The sequence below is a fragment of the Penicillium coprophilum genome (genome assembly GCF_028826855.1).
Source record: "Penicillium coprophilum strain IBT 35676 chromosome Unknown utg000006l_segment0_segment0, whole genome shotgun sequence".
Classification (NCBI taxonomy): domain Eukaryota; kingdom Fungi; phylum Ascomycota; class Eurotiomycetes; order Eurotiales; family Aspergillaceae; genus Penicillium; species Penicillium coprophilum.
The window spans coordinates 2,824,583-2,838,764 of NW_026622725.1; the positions used below are offsets into that span (position 1 = coordinate 2,824,583).

Genomic DNA, 14,182 nt, shown 5'->3' on the forward strand with positions numbered 1-14,182 from the left:
TAACTATATCCACAGGTGGAAGGACTTACTAAGGCCGAGGGTGGCCAGCTTGATTACCAAGAGACTGTTGTTTACGACCCAGCAAGAATCAAGCCGCTCGGTCTAGTTGTATACACGCGAGAGGGGTGGACACCACGTTAATCGTCTTGATTACTTTGATTTATTATACTCGCAGTATATCACTGAAACTTGTCCTGTTTTTTTGCACTGTAATTTTCAAATGAAATATTACCCGTATTACAGAATTGTACTCTAGGTTTACTTGTATTTTTATGGAATTCTGCCCAATGAGGCTGACTCGTGCAGGCCAAATCCAAATGGGGGCCTTGCTTCTTTGGGGAATTGTGGCGATGTCCGGGGAAGAGCCTCCTCCGCACTTCCACCGCCTGCTCTGCTGTTGTACAACAAAGCCATTCGTGAGAAATAATACGTCTATGCGAATAGAATTTGAACTCTTTCTGGTCGTTGATTATAATATAGAGTTTTTACTTTCCCCTTCCCTGCTTGTCATCGTGCCCTGTAGATTCCTCATACTCCGATCCCACAGCATGGACAGGTACTCCCCTTGCCTTTGATTCTGCCAGGGCCATGACAATACTGAACTGAAATAGGGAGAATTCGCCCGAAGATCACTCCTTGCCTCTTTCGTCTATTGATGATGATACCTCAATGACAGATCCTGATTCGACGATCTCTGAGACTGAAACTCCTATTGACCTTCCCAATATGCCTCGTATGATAGAGAGGCGTCCTAGGAATGTCCGAAGCAATACATCCGTTGTGTACGAAACCTTCGCCTCAGAGCGCACCAATGGCTCATCCAGGGCAACCCCACAAAGTTCCCCTCCACCACTGTCGACGAAAATGATCGTTGTATGTGGACATTGAGTGACTTGTCATGGCAACTGCTTATCGCTCATAGGAACTGAGTCTGTTGGACAGGTATATTCCCTTTTCGAAAAGAGGTAGATAGCTTCTGACAGTGCCAGTATTCTATCTCTCAGTTAACAAGGCATGATATATAGTTGAACGCCTTTTTTACGACTCGTGGCTCGATCGAACCAAAGTCTCCCACGTTGAAGAGATAATCCTCTTCGATATCAAAACCGTTCCATCTCTGCCTGACGGACACATGCAGGCTACATTCAAAACCGCTGGGTACGCACACCTTCTCAGTGCATTATCTCGTTGTACAAATACTAGGCCTGACGAAGTTAATTCCATTTTCAGTCGCGATTTTGAACTGCTCACACTCCTAGGGGATTTGCCACTATGCTTCTACGGTGCCCGTCGTGCTTGCTATCTTGGTGATCGTGGCCATCCTTTAGGTCTTTGCCGCAGTGTCGAATGTGCCATCTGCGCGGTCTTTCGGGAGCAATACGTAACCAGAGAAGCTGGTGAGTATTCGCAGCAAGTGATGATCATGCTTTTGGAACTTCCAGATGATGCGCTAACCGACCGAAGGTATGAGATTTGAACTGAGCCCCGGAATTCTGACCAGCCCCAGCTCGTCCCGTGAGTATCGCTACCCTGACTTTCTATCGACGTTGGTTCTAACTACGAGGTTTGACCACACCCAGAAGCCGATGCTTTCGCAAAAAACCACCATATCCGCTCATCTCAGCATGCCATGATATTTTGTGCATGCCCAGATATTGTGAGTCACTTCGATTGCGGCACAGCCCATACCAACTAACATACTATTAGGCACAATCAGATACCCAGACTATGTCTCCGGAGTCAGATGCCCCTCCTCCCTACACTGCCTCTGCCTCTATTAGTACAGTTGTGGTTCCAATCGGACTGATCATGTATACTCGGGCGGGGTGGCACCCCTCATAAATATGGCTTCCATTCGATTATTTTCAATAGGGACCTTCAGCTAAAGATAATTGAACTCATCATTTCTGCCAACAGTACAGAGTATCTTACTCATGTTCATGATCTTGAATTTCACCATAACCTCATCTATGGTATGAGTCGTCAGAAATACAGCACCTTTTTTGCGCAAGCGGAAAGGTTATTTCAGACCCCACTCTTCGAGAAACACGTTGGCCCTCTGGTCCCTCCATCCGTGAAGCTGAGGCAAACACAGTATCCAGATTGACTCCAGAATGCTAACCGAGTTAACTTCACAATGTCGTCCTGAGTGTTGTGCGAGGCGGGTGAGGGTAACCGAGACAGGGTTCGGGTAGATACATAGAGCGACGTGATCTGGCAGAGTTTGCGCTTTCCCATGAAAATATTTCAATGTAAATCAAGATAGATCCCAAGGGATATCCCAACTCAATACTACGTACCCCGTACCCTGTACCATTATCCTAATCTAATTGATTATCTCCTGTGTGAGTTCCAGGTCAAAAAAAGATATCCGAATGCTGATTCGGGGTACATTGAAATTCCAAGATAAGCATGGGGTTGTATGTTGTTCCTGAGAAACAAGGCATCCAACACGGAAGCCTCGGCTGAACCATGGATCCAAAATAGAATTCATACTCAATTTGAATGTCCGTCTTAATTTGCTTATGTATGCTACATATCAATAACTGCTTGACCTTGCAGAATTTGTCGAATGATCCAGGATATAACACCAAACAAAAAGGGAAAAAGGAGAAACAAGGGGTCACTGGCGATAACCAGCAATGTCAGATTCCTCACAAATGCAACACCCTAAAACTACTCCATACCAAATCAGGACAAGCGGCGAACTAGAAACACGCGAACTGTTCCCAAAGTTCATCCCATTTGACTCTCGGGGTCCATCCGCCGTCATGGATCGCTCAAAAAGGAAACAAGTGGCCACAACTGGGGATGCCGATCGGGTGATCCTGAGCTCGTAAGCCAATGAGCTCGATGACGCCCCAGTACGAGTTCAATAGAGCATGTCGCTTAGTGTTTCAGGTTGATCATTAGCTACTTTCGATCGGTCAATTGGACGTCGATGTCATCAGTGCTCCGTATTTGTCTTACTCCACAGAAAAACCCTCGAAAAAGATGGAGCCCACGGGTGTTCCTGACACCGACCCAACGGTCGCCTTAAAGAAGCTTGATGGGGCCCTTCTTTTTCTCTCAGTCTTCCGTCTGTCAGACATCTCCCGCTCTTTTGCACATTTCCTTAAGATCTTTTTTACCCCGCTCTTTTTCATCAACCATATATTTACTTTTGAATTCGTTGACCGAATAACATCGCCTACCACTAACCATGCATTCCAACTACATTTTCTCGGTTCTTGCCCTAGCTCTTCCCGTGTACTCGCTTAGCTCCACCGCTAGCATGGGCTGCTACTCCGACGTCGAATCATTCAAGAATCAGGGTCCCTACACCTTTCAATCACAAGGATACTGCCAGACCAAATGCGCAGAGAAAGATTTCAAGGTCGCTGCTCTGAGCCGTGGCAACATGTGCTACTGCGGCGATGAAGTCCCCTCGGATTCCGCTAAGATCGCCGACGATAAGTGCGACGTGGCCTGCTCTGGATGGCCCGATGATAACTGTGAGTCACCAACAATGTTATATATACCACAGTAACAAGAATCATCACTGACAGGATGTCTCTCATGTAGGCGGTGGCAAGGATACCTTCAGCGTCATCCAGGCGGCTGAGAACGTCAAAGCCTCTGGTTCCAAAAACTCCACTACTGCTATTGAACCCACTGCTGCCACCGCAGCTGGCGGGATCATTGTCGCACCCTCAACATCGAGCTCACCAACCGGTATGGCGACCGCGGCATCAGAGAGCGCGAATGCTTCCTCCAAGTCTGCCTCTGGCTCCCAAGCTATCGCAACTGCCTCCCCCACGCCCACTGATAACGCTGCCGGGACAATGCGCGCAGGCTCCTCGCTGCTCGGTGCTGCTATTGCAGGTATCGGCTTGCTTCTGTGAAGCTTCCTACCTTCACGCCTTGTGGTTGAGGCTTCTTATATACCGTCATTTTGATTTCATGTACCCTACATTGCATGTACAGCTATACCCCTCGCTGGTTCGTCCACAGGGCGTTCATGATATCAGGGATAATATCCTCTTCCTGCTTATGTTTCTCGTGCTAGGTCCGCTGGTCGGATTTTGGATGCATTTACTGCCTGTCTTGGGATAGGCATTCCTACACTCGTTTTGATCTTTGGGCTTGCATGAACAGACTAGATTAGCATTCGCTATTGAACACCGGATGGACTTCGATATCCTTTTCGGACAATCTAAACTCTTGCCGATAGCATTTTTTCTTTAGAAAAAATAATACTGAAGACACGTTAATAGGAGCTGTTGATGTGCACTCGCTGACTCGAAAGATAGTAATTGCCACATTGAGGGAGCTAGGATATCACGCAAACCCGCTGTTCGCAATCTCCCTCAACATGGTGGTTGTTCCTCGCCGAGGCTACGTTCTTCGTCTTATCCCACTTCCTTCTATTACTCGAATTTTTCCCATTCATGAAAATAACAAGTGTATTTGTGCGTCAGCAATCAACTATATACTGTGCTTTCTGTGGACCTTGAAGAATGCTAAAGTTGATACTCCAGTACCTACCTATAAATGTGCTGACTCGCTAGAGACTCATACCACAACCTGCTATGCCAGCACAGAAGCTTTTACCTTTCCCTCTGGTCTGGGCAGACATGGTCTCACTCACACATGCACCTTGCGCAAGGCCGACACCCTGTGTTCCGCTAATGCAATCTCCCACCACGCCCGCGGTGATATTCACACAAGCTGGATTGCAGGGATATACTTCGCGAAGAATTTCTGGGTCGCGCGCATAGGGGCCGTAAGAAGCCTTTTTAAGCGGGTCTTCACCACCGCTTTTACTCCCACTGCGCTTGTGTGACCGCCGCTGCGCTTTCTCCCAGCACGATTCAAGTTGGGCGGTCTTAGTCTGCATTGCCTTTGGATCAGCCTGAGCCAGAATGCGAACTGCATTATGGGACGAAATATGCGGCCCTTGGCCTTTGTCCCCACCGGAGGTAATATTGGCACTGTCGTGAAGAAGAACAGCGTTGTTTTTGGCATGCATGGCGGACGGCGATATCAATCTGCCAAGTCCCTGATTGTTGGACTCCCGCAACGCCTCGCAATACCAGCAGATGCATTCGCTGTATATCTTGCCGCCGGTGAGCTTTTGGTATTGCTTTGAGGTCCATGCGAAAGCGTCATTGAGCCTTATCTCGTCGATTTTGTCGTCATGATTAACGAACACGCCATCTGTCTGCGCAGTGGAGAAAGCGTAATAGCGCGCGGGAGAAAGCTGGTGTGTGTGCCAAATCAAATCAATATCGAGAGTGGGGACAACAGCATGGCCTTTATTCTTGATCATTATTTGGAAAAACACGCCGTATTTGTTGATAAAGTGGCTCATGGTCGATCTCAAACTTGGCGAATGTATCCAACCGATATTGTCCATCTTGTCTACAAACGTTCCTTGTCGTATGACAGCTCCGATCAAGTCAATGGCGAAGGGAGATGAGTTGTCCCAATATCTGGAGAGCATATTTCGAAGAGATATCCTCTCAGGCATACTCGAGTTTCCAGCAGTCAGTGTTGCCTTGTTTACGCGACGCAACAAGGAACGGCTCTTCAAAAATGCCTCGAGATGGTCGCGGATGGTTTCGATGGTGGTGCTTTCATTCTCAGTGGGATCCGTAAGCTGCAAGAGCTCGCTTCTGATGCCTTCCTTGATAAGCCGGTTGGGAAAACACACATTGTCGCCGTTTTCATCGTCGGCGGGGGTGCCATTCTGCGACAGAAGCGTGCCTGGCATAGGCAAATCATCTTTCAATAGCTTCTGCACATCACTGCGAAACTTTTGCACGCGAAGCAAATCATGTGTAGTACTGAATTTGCAGGCAGGGCATACAACCCGCAAAGATTTGTCCGCATATCCAACGCAATGTGCAAAAGCCACATCTGGATCGCATCCAATTGATCCTTCCGTCCAGGAAACAAGGACTTCCTGCTTACAACGGAAGCAAATTAGTGATTTTGTGGGGCTTCCATGAATATTTTCCCAGGAATGACCAGTTCTTGTCTCGAAATTTATCCTCGCTTCGCTTCCTGGGTCGAAGACAAGCGTCTTGTTGTCGATGGATGCGTTTATTATATCCCAGGGCATACCGGTACCCCAGAAGCTCATTTTGGACTGACGCAAGCAATCTTCAAGAAAAGCACGAGGGTTAAGCATATATGCATGCCAGACCATGATAACATCTAGGTGGTAAGTTAGGACAAAAAGGAAAACGCCTCCAATGCTCAGAATAACTCACCAAGTGGTGGTAACATATTAACAGCCCAGGCTATCTTGGCTCCCGACGAGTAATCTAGCATTGAGATGTGACTGTTATTGAGAGTCGGTAGGCAAGTCTGCCACCAAATAGTAAATCGGTCAACAGCTCTGGCCACATAAACAGCCCATCTCTTTTCCTGAATGCGAGCAGCTGCCTGGGCTTGCTTTCGGGGGTCTGTAAAGTTTCTGGCCTCACTATCGCGGACTCCGAAGAGTTTGTCTGTTCCTCTAATCAAGTTGCGAAGTTTGGCGATCGCAGATAGTAATTTCAGGTGGTTGATACATTCATCAATATCCAACGTATCCTCAGATTTAGGTGATACATTTCGGGAAAGCCTGTGTGATACATTTGGTTGTTGGTAGGTCGGTGGTTCATCAATGGGCTCGACGATAGAGGAATATGGTGGAGGGTTGGATACTGCCTCGGCACTCGCCTCAGCACTCTTGCTACTGCGGGCGAGATCTAGGTTTCCCATTTTCAGAATCAAGGATGTGTGGAAGGAAAACAGAAAAACCTACAAGATGCGAAGAAAGGAGAAATGTTCAGGTCCATATATCTGGGGAAAGATCATCGTGCTCTGCCGCGTGCACATAACATAGCCACTTCGAGTGGGGGCTAGAATATAAATATACAAAATAGTAAAATACATACATGATGCAATGCCAAGAGGCTAGCTCTTACTTGACTTTTTATATCGCCTAGGCAAATATCATGACGTACAGTAAAACGACTTGGGAATTCTTCGCCGTGTAGTATCTTCCGTATATTCATTGACCAAGCCAAACCTTTTGCTTAATTTCAAGATCAGAAATATCATTGTAAAAACATCAGGATATACGGGATTCGTTTTATCATCAGACTTTGCCGTCAACTCCCCGCTTAAAAGAACGCTCAGGTCCCATTCAGCCAGGTGGTAGTAACACTGAACCGCCTTTGCAGAACTAAGCGGGTGAGTTCTTCTATCAGGGGAGCAGTACCTAGTCAGAAATCTATCAATAGATGGGAGATAAAGCAAGTCCCGGGCTTCGTCAGAAAATTGTTCGAATTATGGTGCCCAACTGTGTGTTAGACTAGTCACTTTACACCCCTTTCCCTCATACATTAAATTATGTGCCTGCCAGAGCTTGATTTACTATCCCACTTTGCACTATGCGCTGAATTTACTTGATTTTGTATGTCGAGTCGCTAATGATGTACGGAAATCCCGCACCTGGGTCGACTCGTAGTGTGAGATCCCTAGGTGACGACAGTATAGGATGAACAGTCCAAGTGAAGTGAGTCTTCGATACGTGAAGAGATACTCACTAGGAAGTGCAAGAATAAAGAAACTTGTTTCCATCACTGGAAGACTATGGTTGTTGTATCAGACCCCAAAGTTAGCATGAAATCTGAGGTCGGCACACAACATACTTGCTCGGTGGCTGTGGAGTTATAGTTCTCACCAATCATTATAGGGTCATCTCCATTACGCCCTGCGGCTCTTGGGTAGGGAGATCTCGCTACGAATGGATAGATCATCGTCGACGGGCGGCTGATGGGGCCAAAACTTCCCGTCCCTGGGCTGTGCGCAACATCACCCAAAATGGAAAACCGAAAGGAGCCTCATATATTTTAGTCAGATACTCCTGTAATCGCTTATTTGACAGAGAGAAAACACGCCACGTCAACCATAGACTTTTGATCTCATGAAGTAATGATATACAACATATACTAAAGGACTCAACTATTCAGTGAACTTCTCCATGAGACCCGCAAGGCTGCGCCTAGCAATGATCTTCACCTAGGGAAGATGCACTGCCATTTGATATAGTCTAGGCGACACTCTCTATATGCCTTTAAATAGGCCGACTTCATCCTGATTACAGTACGGATATCTATATCTTCTTCAATATCTTGTTGCATCTCATCTTCTTACCTTTCTCATTAAACCATCAACATGACCAACGCATCAAACGCTGAAACCGGAAAGCCTAGACTAGGCCTGCGTGTCTTTGCTGTGATTTTGGCTGTTGCTACAATGTCAGTCTTTGGAGCTTTATGGCACAGCCAGGCCTGGGTATACTATATTATTGTTCGTGGACCCGGATATTCAAATGGTGCTGTGACTCCCTGGGATTGCAATCTAATAAACGAACACAGGTCGGCATACCAGGAATATGGTCCTTGACCAATGTCGTTTTAATTGCCCTCAAGCGGCCTGTCCACCCTGGCTTTCATATTGCGCTGGATCTCATCTTTACGGTTCCCCTGTGGTTTTGGGGAGTTCTCGGCCTTATAGACCAGTCTCTGGCTTATCACAATGGATATTCGGGGAATTCGTGGCGGGGCATGGCCATCGCTGCTTTATCGCTCATGGTTGCCAATGGGTAAGAGCTTTGCCTTGCAAAGGCTTAATACATGACACCATGCTGACCTATCTCATCATAGTTTCCTTCATTTCCTTCACTTTATCCTGGGTTGCTGCGATGTACACTGGAGACGCCATGCTTCACCCGTCACTTACGATTCTCGGAAGGGAGATATCGAAGACTCAGCCTAAATTCGACAACTTCGAGACAATTACGAAAGCAGAAAAACGGGAACTTTGTGAATATTTGATGGGCTTATATTGTACTTATCTGGATTATGTTGTTACGAATGTTCATACATTTGACATTATTCCTGCTTCTTGTCCTGTTTAAACTTGCCGACTGACATAGCCTTATTCCGTACTAGGGAGCTTGTCTAGCTAGACGCTGTATAATTGCTACTTACTGAGATTGAAGCCAATTTCGCTAGTGACTCTAATCATGCAGGTCAACATGTTCCTCTGAACCTTCGATCTCCTCGCCTAGCTTATTCACTAAAGCCCGCTTCCCCAACCGGTCCGATGGTATAGTGTCAGGCGATGCACCGAAGTCGAGAACCTGCACAAATCAGTAAATGACAAACAGCGTATCAGTCTGGGTGCGTACTGACCTCAATATAGCTCATGGCTCCGCGTTGAACTGCTGCAACGCAACGCTGAGCATCAAACCGGACTTGCCAGACACCGCTGAGGTCGGTGAGAAGATCCCTTTCACATACGCCAGTCCATAGGTCCCACATCTTCACATTCTTGTCGGAACCGGAGATTACCTTTCGGCCATCATGTCGGAAGGATGTGATCGCTCCAGTATGGCCGTCGAACACGCTTTGGCAATGACCATTCTCGGGATTCCAAGCTCTAAGGGTACCGTCTGCAGCTGCCGACACGAGCCAGTCTTCTTTCAAATCAAGTATTCCCACCAACGACGTGTGACCTTCGAGATTATATAACAATGCGCCTGTCTCGATGGACCAGATCTTGACCGTGTGGTCCATGGCTCCGCTGATACAGCGGTTCCTCTTATGGTCCAAAGCTACACTATAAACCTTGTATGTATGCCCCTCCAGCTTGTGTAGTGATTCTCCAGTGGATATTTTCCAAACTCGCACGGTACAGTCATAGCTACCGCTGACCAGTGTGTCCCCATATGCCGTAAGTGCTCGCACAGAATGGTGGTGACCGTTCAATATACGGATAAGATATGGACATTCCTCATCGGTTGGAGCAGGAGGGAGATACTTCGGGTCGCCAGGTTGAGGAAGTTTCCAAACCCGCATGGTCGAATCACGAGATCCCGAAATTATTAGAAGTTGCTCGGGCATCATCACTGGTGAACCGTCTGGATACTGGTCGATTTCAACTGGGAGCAATATCTGTACGCACCGTACTGTGGATGTATGACCTCGGAATACATGGGTGCACTCGGCTCTCGCAATGTCCCATACTCGGACGGAGTTATCCGTCGACACAGTGACCAGAGTATTGCCGTGAAATTCTAGTCCCCATACACCACCTTCATGGCCTTCCAGTTTTGCTCGAAGGGCCCCAGTCTTGATGTCATATACATTGACTTTGGAATTGTCGCTAGCAGCTATAATCTTGTCGGTATCAAATTGCAAACAGGTTATAACATGTCGATGGTGTGCTTGAAATGCAAGATGCATCGGTTTGATATTTTCCCACATTTTTTTACCAGAGCACAGACCGTAGACCTTGGGTGTAGACGAGGAATGAACAGAAGAGAAAGAAAAAGAGAAAGAGGTAAGGATACGAATGACTCAGAATGCATAGCCAATCACAGTGCTCACCTCTTGTCGCTTTATGAGTAAAATTGAGCACGTCCCTGACTTCCAAGGTTGATCACAGGTTATTATATAACCAACGTGATTCGGTCGCCGAGCACACTGTGTGCAGATATCACTGTAGAGCCCACCGGTGGGCCTACCGGGCCCAAAGCCCAGCCCATTAGTGGGTTGGGGCGGGTTGGGCTTTGCGGAGCGCTAAGGTCCGTGCCAAGCGCCCCACACAGTGGTCTCAATGAGCTGGGCATCCTGGACCTGGAGCAATCCGGGCCCGCCGCCCTGTCCAGTATCATAATAGCCGTTTGGTTGCTGGCAAAAGGAACCTATTAATAGTCAGACTTGAGCACAAATCTAATGTTGGGGACGTCTTGAACCTTTGGCCAAAGGGTAATATTTGTCGTCGCTCATGATGAATGACAACCGGGGGCCATAGCAATAGTTCAGATAGGAAAGAGAAAAGTTGGATGTTTGACTGCTACGTTGGGCTCGCTCGACAAGTACACTCATATAGCCTCAGCCCTGGAGAAAACCTTGGCCCTTGATGTGAGATGCCTCTGAATTGACTCTTTGTATTACGCTCACATTCATTGCCCTCATTCGCCAATTCCTACATCACGCGTGAGATGATGCAGGAATGCAGTGATAGGATCCAATGGCTAAGTCCTAAAGTTGACACATGAAGCCGCTGAGGTTCATACTGCGTAGCACGACCTACGTGTACGACAGGCATCAATACAACATCCGGTTGTTTGTAGGTCATCTAATGGCAGACAGGACCTGGATACATGGACCCACAACCAGAACATTCCACGGTTGTTCAGCGTCATTTTTGCACGTCATATAATCTATGCTTTAATAAGTCCCTACGTCTTGACGAGGTAAGCAAACCGTCATCTTTCTCGGAATTCATGAGATACTATTTCTCCACCATTGCCCTTAGTCCTTACACTAGAACATACTGCAATTGATGTAATTGAGATGAGATTCTCTTCCAAACCTGCAGTAGTCTGCAGCTCCAAAGTAGGCATGGATATATGTAATCCAGTAGATATATCAGTTGGGCCTCGCTATCTGCACCCCTCACCTCAGGGAAAACTAAGGATAATGGATACCTAACATATTCTTTGAACGGCCAACCACAGGGTGCAGAGCTTTTTAAATATAGTAACATCTTGTAGGTCTATCTGAGTTTACTAATATCTCAGTCGGCTAGACATAGCTTGACATACCAGTTTGAATAACCCAATTGTAGGAATCCTGACGTGCTTAATACGTGTTATAGTTGGGAGTGCAAGGGAGTGCCATGTATTGGACTCAGAACCCACCCAACTTCCCAACGCACATCAAGATGGAAAGATAATCAGACCAATAAGAGATAATCAGATGAGTCTCGATCGCTGAAGGTCTCGTGTTCCACTTTATAACGCCTCAGTTAACGTCATGGCCCTGAGTACAAATAGGGAAGCCGCGGCTCCATGTATCTATATTGTATATAGTCTAGTCCTCCCCAAAACGGCCAGCATTTCCCTGGTGAAAGGCTTGTATAACCTGTCTCCTGGATTGAGCAAGAGATCCTCTTGTGTGCCTTTTAAAAAGCCTTTAATCATCTACACTATATTGTATAATCTCATCCTTTCATCATGGCTGTCCAAAACAATGCCAGGTTCGACTTCATTGTCGTTGGTGGTGGCACTGCCGGCAACGTTGTTGCCGGCCGCCTGGCTGAGAACCCAAACGCTAAGATCCTAGTCGTTGAAGCTGGTGTAGCCAACTCGAAGGACATTGAAGCTATCAGAACCCCTTCGAACGCCATGGAGCTTCGTAACAGCGAGTATGACTGGGCCTACAAATCAACCATGGTCAAGCGAGACGACTATGAGCGTATTGAAAAGCCCAACACTCGCGGCAAGGCACTTGGTGGTAGTTCGTCCTTGAACTATTTCACCTGGGCTCCTGGATCCAAGAGTACCTTTGATATGTGGGAGGAGTATGGTGGAAAAGAATGGACTTGGGACCCTCTTGTTCACTATCTTCGCAAGTGTGTGACCTACCATGACGATCCCAAGGAATACCCTCCAGAAATGAAAAAGATCGGCGAAAACGGACCGATCCCGATTTCCCACTCGGACCTTATTCCCGAGATGAAACCCTTCCGTGACCTTATTTCCAATGCATGGAAGTCCACTGGTCAGCCAATCAACGAGAATATCTTTAACGGTGACATGGTTGGCCTAACCCATAGTGTTAACACTATTTACAAGGGTCGCCGCTCTGGAAGTTTCCTTTGTGTCGCCGACAAACCCAACGTCACCATTCTTGGCGAGGTGTACTCGAAGAAGCTTATGATCGATGATACCAATAATACTTGTAAGGGTGTGACTGTCATCACCGGTGCTGGCCAGGAGCTCAATCTATATGCCACCCGTGAAGTTATCGTCTCTCAGGGTGTCTTCGAGTCCCCTAAGCTACTCATGCTTAGCGGTATTGGGCCTAGCGCAGAGCTTAAGAAGCATAACATCCCAGTGATCGTCGACAGCACCCACGTTGGTCAGCATCTTCTGGATCACCCTGGTGTTCCTTTTGTCCTTCGCGTTAAAGATGGCTACGGTATGGATGACTACGTTCTACGCAAGGGTACCCCCAAAACAATCACGCCATCCAAGCCTACCAGAACAACCACAACGGTCCGTTGGGCTCCGGCTTCCTTGAGATGGTCGGATTTCCCCGAATCGACAACTACTTGGAAAAGGACCCCAAGTACCGAGAGGCCAAGGCCTCGAACGGCAACAAGGACCCATTCTGTCCGTACGGCCAGCCCCACTTCGAGCTCGACTTTTTTTGTCTTTTTGGTAGCGCATTCCAGTGGCACTACCCCACACCACCCAAGGGTCATCATATCACCGTCATGGTTGATCTTGTCCGCCCTGTCTCCGAGGGTGGTGAGGTCACCCTTAACAGCGCCGACCCTCTGCAGCAACCCAACATCAACCTCAACTACTTCAACAATGACCTCGATATCATCGCCATCCGCGAGGGTATCAGATTCTCCTACGATGTGCTTAAGCACGGTAAGGGCTTCAAAGATATTGTCCTGGGCGAGTATCCTTGGGAGATGCCTCTGCATGACGACGAGCTCATGAAGAGGGCCGTGCTGGACCGCTCCCAGACCTCCTTCCACCCTTGCGGTACTGCCCGTCTGTCTAAGAATATCCAGCAGGGTGTGGTTGACCCTGGACTCAAGGTCCACGGTCTTAAGAACCTCCGTGTGATTGATGCGTCTGTCATCCCTGTCATTCCCGACTGCCGAATTCAGAACTCTGTGTATATGGTTGCTGAGAAGGGCGCCGATGCCATCAAGCATGATCACACCGACTTCTACAAATAAGTTACTCAGCTGGAGTGATCTGTGATTCTAGTATGAAGGTCCGATATGATGTAATTTTGACTAATCCGAATTTGTGTGAAACTGTCCATAATGGATTGGTTTCGTGAAGATTATGTTTTCTTTTAGTTTTGGGTGACTGTTTTAACCACAATTAATTCAAAAGGTTATATTTTCGATTGTCTGTAGTTCCACGGCGTTCCCTGTTGGCCCTTAAAAGGGGAACTGCAATTGGTAGTTCTTCTGTTTTGCCCGTAATAAGGGGCTCATAAGTAATATGGTAGACTGGTCGGGATATTTCCTCAGGGGTACTGGACAAATGTAATATAGCTCTCTCCTACACTTCACCAGTCTTCTATGTTGATGCTGCCTA

At 47.3% G+C, this 14,182-nt stretch overlaps 6 protein-coding genes across 6 annotated transcripts; 4 read left to right on the plus strand and 2 right to left on the minus strand.

The window, feature by feature from the left end:
* Window positions 1–548: 548 nt before the first annotated feature.
* On the plus strand, window positions 549–1,842 carry N7500_010045 (uncharacterized protein; the record flags this gene model as incomplete). The annotated part of the gene is made up of 8 exons (XM_056681183.1): window positions 549–556; window positions 612–873; window positions 923–965; window positions 1,026–1,158; window positions 1,231–1,464; window positions 1,508–1,515; window positions 1,581–1,657; window positions 1,708–1,842. The coding sequence occupies 8 exons, from the start codon at window positions 549–551 to the stop codon at window positions 1,840–1,842; spliced, it is 900 nt and encodes a 299-aa protein (XP_056528565.1).
* A 1,360-nt stretch (window positions 1,843–3,202) lies between these two features.
* Window positions 3,203–3,884, plus strand: N7500_010046 (WSC domain-containing protein; the record flags this gene model as incomplete). The annotated part of the gene is made up of 2 exons (XM_056681184.1): window positions 3,203–3,494; window positions 3,565–3,884. The coding sequence occupies 2 exons, from the start codon at window positions 3,203–3,205 to the stop codon at window positions 3,882–3,884; spliced, it is 612 nt and encodes a 203-aa protein (XP_056528566.1).
* A 662-nt stretch (window positions 3,885–4,546) lies between these two features.
* Window positions 4,547–6,753, minus strand: N7500_010047 (uncharacterized protein; the record flags this gene model as incomplete). The annotated part of the gene is made up of 2 exons (XM_056681185.1): window positions 4,547–6,201; window positions 6,258–6,753. The coding sequence occupies 2 exons, from the start codon at window positions 6,751–6,753 to the stop codon at window positions 4,547–4,549; spliced, it is 2,151 nt and encodes a 716-aa protein (XP_056528567.1).
* Window positions 6,754–8,214: 1,461 nt separating this feature from the next.
* Window positions 8,215–8,817, plus strand: N7500_010048 (uncharacterized protein; the record flags this gene model as incomplete). The annotated part of the gene is made up of 3 exons (XM_056681186.1): window positions 8,215–8,349; window positions 8,418–8,644; window positions 8,706–8,817. The coding sequence occupies 3 exons, from the start codon at window positions 8,215–8,217 to the stop codon at window positions 8,815–8,817; spliced, it is 474 nt and encodes a 157-aa protein (XP_056528568.1).
* A 244-nt stretch (window positions 8,818–9,061) lies between these two features.
* N7500_010049 (WD40 repeat domain-containing protein) lies at window positions 9,062–10,310 on the minus strand (the record flags this gene model as incomplete). The annotated part of the gene is made up of 2 exons (XM_056681187.1): window positions 9,062–9,184; window positions 9,237–10,310. The coding sequence occupies 2 exons, from the start codon at window positions 10,308–10,310 to the stop codon at window positions 9,062–9,064; spliced, it is 1,197 nt and encodes a 398-aa protein (XP_056528569.1).
* A 1,757-nt stretch (window positions 10,311–12,067) lies between these two features.
* N7500_010050 (GMC family oxidoreductase) lies at window positions 12,068–13,812 on the plus strand (the record flags this gene model as incomplete). Its single annotated transcript, XM_056681188.1, has 2 exons — window positions 12,068–13,034; window positions 13,091–13,812. The coding sequence occupies 2 exons, from the start codon at window positions 12,068–12,070 to the stop codon at window positions 13,810–13,812; spliced, it is 1,689 nt and encodes a 562-aa protein (XP_056528570.1).
* Between the last annotated feature and the right edge of the window lie 370 nt (window positions 13,813–14,182).